The following is a 10,346-nucleotide window of genomic DNA, read 5'->3' on the forward strand; positions in this document are numbered from 1 at the left end:
AGGCGTCTATCTCCGTGGTTCGGGCAGAAGACAGCAGCGGCCCCACTAGGGTGGCGACGTGAGAAATGGGTGGGCAGAATTGAGATGTGTCTAGGACATAAAATAAAATAAAATAAATAAAATAAAATAAAATAAAATAAAATAAAATGAGGTGATTGCTCCAACAGAGAGAGAAGGAAGGGGGAGGGTCAAATGTCACTCCCAGGTGAGGGCTTCAGCAATATGGCCGGCCCCACCCCCACTGTGGAGGGGACCCTGTGTTCTTGTCTTCTTGTGTTCACCAGGAAACTTCTACTCTGTTCTCCTGGAGAGAAGACTCTGGAACAATCTTACCCCTTCTCCCAGGCCTCTTCTCCTTGGGAGGGGCTCCCTGCCTGATGAGGTGGGGGCCTGACATCTACTGGACAAGCTCCTCTCCTGGATCGGGGGTGGTGACATCAGGGCCGTCCCCTGCAGCCTGTCCTTCCCTTGTGGATGCATTCGCTGGCCCGAGGGAGCCCGTCTGCACCTTCCTATGCCCTAGGTAAGCAAACCCAAGTTAGGGCGTAGGGTCCGCCCGCTACATCCAGGCCTCAGGTTCAAGCTTCCTTCTCTAGCCCGCAACAGACACGCGTGCCTCCTTCTCGGTGGGTTCGCGACCTAGGGCGTAAGGTGTGTGGCTGGTCTCACCCTGTACCCAAACTCACCTGCTGGGCATATGTGCGGATGGAGGTCTCTGTTTTTCTGCAAGGATATTACGCTTCCCCCAAGAACGTGACTGGACTTAATTCCCGATTTTAAACAGACCTCCCCGCTGCTGGATGCTTCTCAGAAATGTTGTGACCATTAGCGTGTAACCTGAAGGTGTGCAGTGCACTTCTCCGGGTGTGCTGGCTTCGGGCTGGGATCGAGCACGATCAGCGATGTTTACATGGCGGCCCGCTATTGTGTCGCTCTTTGCCTGGGCCCCAGGGAAACCTGAGGTATTGCTGAGGACATCGCTTAGCTCTGGTCACCCAGTGTCCCCCTCGTGCCATCATACGGGAGAGACTTCCTGGGGTCTCACTGCCCCAAATCACAGTGTCTCTGAGCCGGTGGCGTTTGGTTCTCTGGGCAGCGTGAATGACACCCGTGCTCCTGTTTTCCCACCGCGGAAGGGGCCCCAGGGCCTCACGGCTTGTGTCTCGCCCGGTAACCTTATCTGCGGCTGCAGCACATTTTCCCGCCCCTCGGGTCCCCACGTCCTGCCTTCCTCACTACGCGTGTCTTTGCAAACTGCCTCCAACCCTTTCTGGGGTGGGGTGGAACACAGGCCCACCTTCCGGCGTCCTCCTGTCCCCGCCTTTCTCCCCTCCCCACAGCATGCTGCTCCTCACTCCAGGCCCCAGAACGTTCTTCAGTCTGGAAAGAAGGCTGACACGGGAGATGATCCAAGTGTGCAAATTCCGGGAAAGGCATGAGCGGGGACACATGCTCGTAAGACACGTTCTCGGATCTCCCGGATGTAAGTTTAGGTAACAAAGAAATGGGTTTCACAGCTTGGGAAGCAAACGAAGGAGTGGGCCTGGCTGAGGTGGGCAACTGTTCTCCCACGGGGTCCTCATCCGCGACCGGGGGTCTGCACACCCCTCACCCGCACGGGGACACCAGGGACACGGCCGTGGCCCCCACCAGGCGTCCCTCAGCTGCGCGCCCACCAGATGCGGTGATCTGAGAGGCCTCCGAATCCTGCCAAACCCGAGGGCCATTCACTCATCCTGGGTGTCTGTAACCCAGCCTTCTCTCGTGACACCTCCTCCCGGGACACCCCCTCCCGGTGACACCTCCAGCTCATTACCTCCGCCACTTAACGCTCGCTAATAACGAGCTCTCGCCTGCAATCACGCTGCCAGCGCTCGGGGCAAAGACAGCCTCCAGCTGCTTGCACGCCTGGGCTCGTGCCGACCGTGCTGTCTAGACGGTAGCACGGGGCCTGTCAGCATCCAAATGACAGCACGTGCCCAAGCCGCCAAGCGTCAAAGCCGGCTCCTTGCCTGGGACAGCACATGCTGAATGTGACTCTAAAACAAAACGCCAGAAACTTCCCACAGCACCTCCCTCCTTACCCCCTTTGTCACCTAGACAGGCTGGGACTCCCGAGTCCCTAGGAATCTCAGGGTGGACCCTCAATTCTCCTTGTGACCGGGCTGCTCCAGGACCACGTGTTGCTAGGATGTACCCAGAGCACTCAGCCTCCCACCCTCCCCCCCCACCAGCTTCTCAGGCCTCCCCTCTTCAACGGCCCATCCTTCAGGGTGATCACCTCCTTCAGGCTGGGTCTAGAACAACCCAGCTCTCTCTGTTGGAGAGCCCCGTTAGGGCTTAGCTCAGCGTACCCCAGACCAGCCATGATGTACAAGGACTCGCCACGCGGGGACCTGGCTGTGGTGTACCTCCCGGGGACCCCAGCTGCCCCCCCCCCATCAGCCCCATCTACTAGGCAGGCCTCCACCCTCAGACAGCCTCAGACAACTTTAGAGTTGCCCCGAAAACGCACCAGGGTTCACCTTTTCTTTAGGATTCTGCATGAAAAAGCCAAGCCCTGCTAGCTGGGGGAACAGGTCCACGCTTAACACAAGGCAGTGGTTAGGTTGTGGGGCAAGGGGCAGGACCTTTGTTTGGGGGCTTGACTTTCCTGCACAGCATTGCATTTGTTTCCACAGTGACCAGCACTGGGTGACAGCACCAGGCTCCCCCGGCAGCCGGTGACAGCACCGTTCTGGGCCTGCGGCAAAGCGGGGGGGGGGGGGGGGGGGGGGGGGGGAAGGGGGGGAGGGGAACGGGCTGCCCTGACCTTCAGAACAGCCCAGGCAGGAGAGTAAGTTCGTCCGCTGCTTCTGAGGAAGGAGGAGCTGAGGAAGGCACCCTCATTACACCCACCCCCTTGGATCTCTGAAAGCCCACTTCAAATTGTTCCTTTCAAGGCCTTCCCCTCCTCACGGGCCTGAGGCCTGAGCTGTCTGCTGGGCACTTCCCTCGGGACCCCCTAAGTCCATTCCTCCTGCCGGATTATGGTTCCTGAGGGCCGGGACTAAGTCCCTAACACTCCCAGGGCCCCACGGCGCCCAGCCTGTCACAGGGGACTCCCACTGGTGAGGTGGCCAGAATGGCGGGTGGGGGCTGGGCGGGAAGGACTCAGACCAGAACCGCAGGCCTCCCGGACCAGGAGCCAGGCCAGCCTCCTCGCGCTCTGCCAAGAGGAGGCTCAAGAAGGTCCAACTCACGCGCAAGGGGCCTGGAGTCCCTGTGCGCTTGAGGCCTGCCTACTGAGGCCACGCCACAGGCTGCCGCAGCCACCCCCTCCCGCCGGGAACAAACCCCCGCCGGGGTTCTGGAAGCCGTGTAGAGGGTGGCCACCGCATGTCCGGAATTCGTTTTCTACAGCCCCGGCGTGTCGGGCAGAAGCAGGCCCCTCCCAGCTAGCAGAGAGCGTGTGTGCACACGGTGTGCATGTGCGTGCACGAGCACACACACGGCTGAGCACAGAGGAGGTGGGGCAGCGTGTCTGTGGGTGAGGAGGAAGTGAAAGAAACCAGAGCCCCAGACCACTTTCACCTGAACCAAAAGCTGGTTTCGGGCTCACTGGTTCCTGGCTCAGACTGGCTTTGAAAGGCAGGAGCGGGGAGCCAGGAAGTGAGGGCGCTCAGAAGAGGCGGCGGAAGGGTGGAAGGAGATGTCACCAGGGTCTGGGGAGTGGCCGCAGCAGTGGGAGGGGGTGACAAGAAGCACTGTCACGGGTCTGGCTCGGGGCCAAAGTGCCAAGAGGCGGCCTCGGGGTAAGACTGGAGGCCAAGAGCCAACACCTCTCAGGGGGGTCCCAGGGCTCCTGCTCCTGGGTTTGGAGGGGGCAACGCCTACCTGTACCACGGCGGGTGGGTGCTGAAGGCCTGGAGTCATAGGTGGCGGGGTCCTGCAGCGGGGGAGTCATCCAGTGCCCCCTCGGTGCCCGGGCCCAGAGCCCACTGCACCTGCAGCACCAAGGGCCATTGTGAGGAGAATCTGAAAGGAGAGGGCAGTGGGAGGGGTGGCCCAGACCCTGAGCCCCAAAGGCAGAGTCCAAATGGACCTCTGAGGGCTGATGAGGGAGTCTGAGGGGGCCAGCTGGGTGGACCACAGTCTGTGACAAGGAGGTCTGAGAAAGAGAACAGGAGGTGTGCAGAAAGGGACCAGGACGGAGGTGACAGGCAAGTGGGAGCAGTGTGAGAGCAGGAAGCAGTCGGCAGAGACCAGGTTTTGCAGGACTGAGCTAGGACAGAGCAGAGCAGAGAACCCAGGCAAGACCCAGGCCCGGCAGGGGAGGCCAGTTTGGGGGACAACAGGGTGGCCACAGGCAGCGAACGGGGAGTGGGGGAGCCAGGCATCAGAGGCATAGGGCACGACCCGGAGGCCCGGATGGGACCTGGATGGCTTCTGGAGCCCAGGGACATCTGAGGGAGTCCGAGGGTGGTGGGCAGGTAGAGAAGGCCTGTTCGTGACCTGCCCGCTCTGCTCATGCTGGCCTCTCCCCGGGTGCACAGCTTTCCTGGTCCCACCCTCCTGCACAAGCAGGAAGGCCACAGGCTGGCGTCGGAACCCACTTTGTGAACTGGAGTCCTTGAGCAGGGGGGGTGTGGGGAACGAGGAAAAGGCAGTGCTATAGGTATGGGGTCGGGGGGCTTGAGAGCGGTTCAGGGTCACACGTAGGTGGTGTTGGCCAGGAGGCGACTCTGACAAGTGTGAGGAGGCAGGACAGGTCATGAGAGGAGGAAGATGCCCCTGGGAGAGAGGTTACTGGCTCAGGGCTGGGGGGAGGTGCCTTACAGGAAGGCTGAAGACAGAGGGACAGCCTGGGTGGGAGAGGGGTGTCCAGGCGGGATGCCAAGTGGAGACAGGGGAGGTGCCAGGCAGGGGAAGGAGGGGAGGTGCCAGGCAGAGGGGAAGGAGGGAAGGTGCCAGGCAGGGGGGAAGAGGGGAGGTACCAGGCAGGGGAGAGGTGGGGAGGTGCCAGGCAGGGGAGAGGTGGGGAGGTGCCAGGCAGAGGGGAAGGAGGGAAGGTGCCAGGCAGGGGAGTGGGTAGGAGGGAGAGGGTGCCAGGCAGGAGCAGGATGGCAACATGCTCGGCAGGGAGGAGGTGACAGGCGAGGGGGAGGAGTAGGTGCCAGACATGAGGGAGGAGAGGAAGGTACCAGGCAGGAGAGTGCCAGGCAAAGAGAAGGAGGGGGCATGCAGGTGGAGGGAGGATGGGAAGGAACCAGGTACAGAAGGAGGGAAAGATGCCAGGCGGGGCGGGGGTGGGGGGGAGTATTAGAGAGGAGGTAAGATGGGAGCCATGGGAGAGGTGCAAGGAAGGGGGGAGGAGGAAGAGACAGATACCCGACTCGGGGTGGGGGAGGTGCCAGGCAGGGGGAGGAAGAGAGTCAGGGGTGGGGGGAGAGATCAGGGAAGGAGGAGGGGATGACGATGCCAGGCAGGGAGGGGGAGTGCCAGGTAAGGGGAAGGCGCCAGGTAAGGGGAAGGTGCCAGGCAGGGATAAGAAGGAAGATGCCAGGCAGGGGGGGAGACCAGAGAGATGCCAGGCAGGGAGGAGAATGGGGAGAGGCCGGTGGGGGGGGGGGGCTGTGGAGGGGGCTGTCAGACAGGGGGAGACGCCAGACAGGGGGGAGGAGGATGCCAGGCAGGGAGGAGGAGGGATGCCAGGCAGGCGGGAGCAGAGGAGATACCAGGCAGGGGGGAGGAGGGATGCCAGGCAGGGGGGAGGAGGGATGATGCCAACAGAGGCAGGACGGGTGCTGCCAGGCAGGGAAGGCGGGGGCGCCGGCGCAGCGCGGCCGGGCGGCGTCTCCGCAAGGGCCTGGGGGCCGCGCGGCGCGGGTCGCTCACCTGCTCCCCCGGGACCCCGGCCCGGAGCACAGCCGCCCGCTCCCCGCTCGGCGCTCGGCTCGGCCCGGCGCCTGCGCCGCTGCAGCCCGGAGCGGGGGAGGCGCAGGGAGCGTCTGCAAAGAGCGAGGAGCTTAATAATGAGTTAGGGATCAGAGCAGGCAGCGTCGCCCCATCCAGGCGAACGTGCGATCGCCACGCTCGCGCCCCGGCCAAGTTCATTGTGATTCTCAGCCTGTGCACAGAGGAGCCTTAGGTCTGTAGATGCACCTACGCGCCCGCGGATTGACACAGACGGTCAGCAGCCTAAGTGACGGCAGACATTACCTGCTCTGGGTCACACAGGCTCACAGACACATTTGCACACACACAAACACCTCCCTGGAAGGGGGGGGTGGGGGCGCGGCGAGCGGGGAGTGGTGGTTCGGTTCCACTCAAGGTTCAGGGCCAGACACTGACTGATGACACCTCCGCCTACCTTTATGCACAAGCCCTCGCCCCACATCCACTCAGATGAGCGGACTCTCGTCACCCCGTGGGGTCTCCCAGGAGTCGTCCTCGAACCACCAGTGGCAGCTAGCACAGTGCCTGGCCTACCGTAGGGGCTCAACTCTTCCCTGCTGAGAGGGATGAGCCTCAGAGAGCCTGAGCCAAGGTCCGAGGCAGTGGGAGTCTCTGCGTGGCGGAGCCAGCAGGTAGGGACTTTTGGGGTCAGGGTCCTGCCTACCCGCCTACCAGGAAGAGCTGTGATTGAGGCCCAGGTGGAGGTGGAGACCTGTCCCCTCAGAGTCTCGCCTCTTCCCCAGATGCCTAGCCTGGCCCCATCGGGGCCACTCCTCTCACACTGTGGGCATTTGGGGATCCGGGGCCCCCAGGGCTGCAGGGGCCTGCACCGCCCCGGAGAGGAGCGGGCTTGGAGGCTTTTCCACCTCCACTTTTGTTGTTGTTGTTGTTGTTGTTGTTGTTGTTGTTGTTGCTGTTGTTATGTTTTCCTTTTTTACTTAAAACTTTTTTCCCAATTATGTTAAAACACAAAATTTGCCACCTTAACCGCTTTGAAGTATATCGTTCAAAGCTGTAAAGTGTTTTCACTTTGCTGTGCAGACGATCTCTGAGCTTTTTCACTTAGAAAACTGAAACTCTATGCATTAAGCAATGACTCTCCATTCTCTATCCCGGCCCTTGGGCACCCGCCGTTCTGCGTTCTCTTTCTATGAATCTGATGGCTCAAGGCCCATCGTATAAAAACCTTCATACGGTATTTGCCCTTTTGTGCCTGGCTTATTTCACTGGGCATAACGTCCTCAAGGTTGACCCCTCAAGGTGTCAAAATTTCCTTCCTTTTCCGGCTGAATGAGACTCTGCTGTGTGGACATATACACCATATATACACCGTATATGTGGATCAACCACATTTTGTGTATCCATTCATCTGCCCATGGATAATTCGGTTGCTTCCACTTTTGACTACTGTGAATAATGTTGCTTTTACACCCCCTTTAAAACGTGTTGCCATTAAGGGTGCCTGGTGGCTCAATTTGTTAAGCGTCCAATTCTCGATTTCGGCTCAGGTCATGATCTCTGGGTTCATGGGTTCATGGGAATGAGCCGTGCATTGGGCTCCACGCTGACAGCCCAGACTTGGGATTCTCTTGTCTCCCTCTCTCTCTCTGCCCCTTTCCTGCTAGTGTTCTCTCTCTAGATAAACAAATGAACATTTAAAAAAATAAACAAACCATGTCGATACTAAACTGGACAGAAACATACTCCAGCTCAGCCCTGGAAAGCCATGCTTGATCCTCCCCAGCCCCTGTGACTCTATTTTCAAGACCCTTCCCCAGAGCACCTCAGATCTTTGGCTGCTAAAGGACCCATGGTGGCCTTCTTACCCAAATTTGCTTACTTAATGCTCTCGATCAAACGTATTCCTGCTGACAACTCCATGCTGTCCTTCCTAGGAACATTTATCTCTTAACAAGGGACGCTTGGAAATGCAGGGAAAGGAGAGGAGGGGATAGTTTGAGGTGGGGAGGATTTGCCCAATGACTTGGGGTTGGGAGGGATGGAAAGCTGTCTGGATAGTGGGATCTGAGGGGGCCTGAAAGACTTCCCATGACCCAGACTTCACCCCCTTGGGCAGACAGGAGTCTATTTAGAGGCAGTACACATCCGCCTGCCCTCCAGCTCTCTCCTCTCCCACCAACACCAGCTACTAACTTGGCAGAATAAACCCTTCTGAGGGGTCCTGGACGGCTCAATCGGTTGAGCATCCGACTCTTGATCTCAGCTCCGGTCATGATCTCACAGTTTGTGGGTTCAAGCTCCACATCGGGCTCTGTGCTGATGGCATGGAGCCTGCTTGGGATTCTCTTTCTCTCTCTCTCTCTGTCTTCCTCCCTCTCTCTCTGCCCCTCCCCTATTCTCTCTTGCTTTCTCTCAAAATAAATAAACTGAAGAAGAAGAAGAAGAAGAAGAAGAAGAAGAAGAAGCAGCCCTTCTGATGGGGTAGGTAGTTCGTTCTGAAGGTCAGGCAAGGTGACCAGGTCCTGACATGAGGGTATGTGTGTTGGGGGAGGGGGTCACCAGAGGAGGCCCCCAGAGGGAGGGCAGACAACCAGGACACAAATAGGGGAAGCATCGGGCAGGCAGGCGGAGCACTGGCCTAGGCCTGGCCAGAGGGGACAGGCAGAGGAGCCAGGTGGATGGTCCCGCCTCTTCTGGCCCTGTACCCACCCCTGCACCTCCCCCTTTCCTCCTCCCACTCACAGTCTGTCCGTGGGGGATAAAGTCATCAAAAGTCAAGCCCATGGCCCTTCTTTCTGACTTCCCAGGTGGGCAGGGTATGTCTCTATCCCAGTGCTTAGCACCTTGTTCTTAAGTCACTGGGCCCTTGTCCATCCCTCCTTCTGGACGGTGAGCTCCAGGAGGGTGGGACTGGTACTCGTTGGCCCAACCCAGGCCTGGTGCAGAGGAAGGTCCAGCAAATGTTTGGAGGAGGCTTCAGGCCGACAGGTCTATGGCTGCAGAAGGGGCTGACACTGGGGACCTGGGAGGCGGGGGGGAGACTGAGCCAGAGGCTGGGTTAGACAGCGCTAGAGGTAAGGGGTGAAAGCCAGCCATTTGTGAGGCCCGGCCGTCCCTGCGGCATTGCCTGTATAGCAAGAATTTGGAACTACCTAAATGCTCGCCAATAGGCGACAGATTAAATAAATTGTGTGACAGGTGTAAACAGGCGATAAGAGACAGGATAAACAGGTGACAAGATAAATACATCATTCCGTGAATGCTATCAAACAATGGGGAAGCACTCCATATACCGATAGAGCAGGATCTCAGAGATAAGGTGAGTGAAAAAAATCGAGACGTGCAGAACAGTGTGTAAAGCAAGCTGTGTGTGTGTGTGTGTGTGCGCGTGCGCGCGCGCACACACACACACACACAGTCCTCTGGAAAGGGTACAAAAGGAACTGGTCCCTGGTGAGGAGGTGGGGGGGCGGGATGGGTAGAGGAAGACTTACTCTCCACTGTGTGTTCTTTTGCGGCTCTGGAATTCGGAAGTGAAAGTTTACAAAAATCACCTCTATCATCATTCGTACTTTCAAATTAGACTTGAGCACCCACTGTGTGAAATCAGGCCACAAATCTGTGTGCCTTGGATCATGAGCCAGTGTGGGACTCTTTATCTGTTCATTTCTGTTACTCGTTTTGCATTTCTGCCTCGAGCTTGTCCTTGGGCGTGCCCAGCACTGTGTGAGGCTCTGCGGGACAGGGATGAAAGAGGGGATTAATCCAGGTGAACAATTCGCTAAACCAGATGCGAGGCATAAGTGCAATCACAGGGGCCACTCCCAACGCTGGAGGGGACAGAAAGAAGAATGGAGATGGGGGGGGGGGGAGGTGGGGACAGGGGGCTGGGGAGTTAGTATTTCATGGGGACGGAGTCTCTGTTTTTCCAGATGACAAGAGTTCCGGGGATGGACCATAGTTAAAAATACTGTATTGTTGGGGCGCCTGGGTGGCGCAGTCGGTTAAGCGTCCGACTTCAGCCAGGTCACGATCTCGCAGTCCGTGAGTTCGAGCCCCGCGTCGGGCTCTGGGCTGATGGCTCGGAGCCTGGAGCCTGTTTCTGATTCTGTGTCTCCCTCTCTCTCTCTGCCCCTCCCCCGTTCATGCTCTGTCTCTCTCTGTCCCAAAAATAAATAAAAAACGTTGAAAAAAAAAAATTAAAAAAAAAAATAAAAAAAAATACTGTATTGCATATTTGAAACTTATTAAGAGAGTAGATCTTAAAAGTCTCATCTCAAGAAAGACAAGGTTTGTAAGGATGTGAGGTGATCAGCGTTAACTACACTCATCATGGCGATCCTTATCCAATCATTACATTGTACAATGAAACTAAGATAATGTTATTGTTGGTTATACCTCAATTACAAATAGATAAATAAGAATAAAAATAGGGGTGCCTGGGGACG

General features: G+C 58.0%; 1 protein-coding gene across 2 annotated transcripts in view; it reads right to left on the reverse strand.

Annotated features, from left to right (window-relative positions):
* SMARCD3 (SWI/SNF related BAF chromatin remodeling complex subunit D3) overlaps positions 1-5,974 on the reverse strand; it is a 30,158-nt gene extending 24,184 nt beyond the window's left edge. The window contains exons 1-2 of one of the 2 annotated variants that reach the window (XM_060633437.2): positions 5,878-5,974; positions 3,877-4,017 (exon numbers count right to left, since the gene is read on the reverse strand). In XM_060633437.2, the coding sequence (XP_060489420.1) occupies positions 3,877-3,915 (39 nt within the window). In that variant the 5' untranslated portion in view covers positions 3,916-4,017; positions 5,878-5,974. The remainder of the gene's footprint in view (positions 1-3,876; positions 4,018-5,877) is intronic. The other variant, XM_060633436.2, reaches the window with a different exon arrangement.
* Between the last annotated feature and the right edge of the window lie 4,372 nt (positions 5,975-10,346).

Source organism: Panthera onca, chromosome A2, assembly GCF_046562875.1.
Source record: "Panthera onca isolate mPanOnc1 chromosome A2, mPanOnc1 haplotype 2, whole genome shotgun sequence".
Taxonomy (NCBI): Eukaryota; Metazoa; Chordata; class Mammalia; order Carnivora; family Felidae; genus Panthera; species Panthera onca.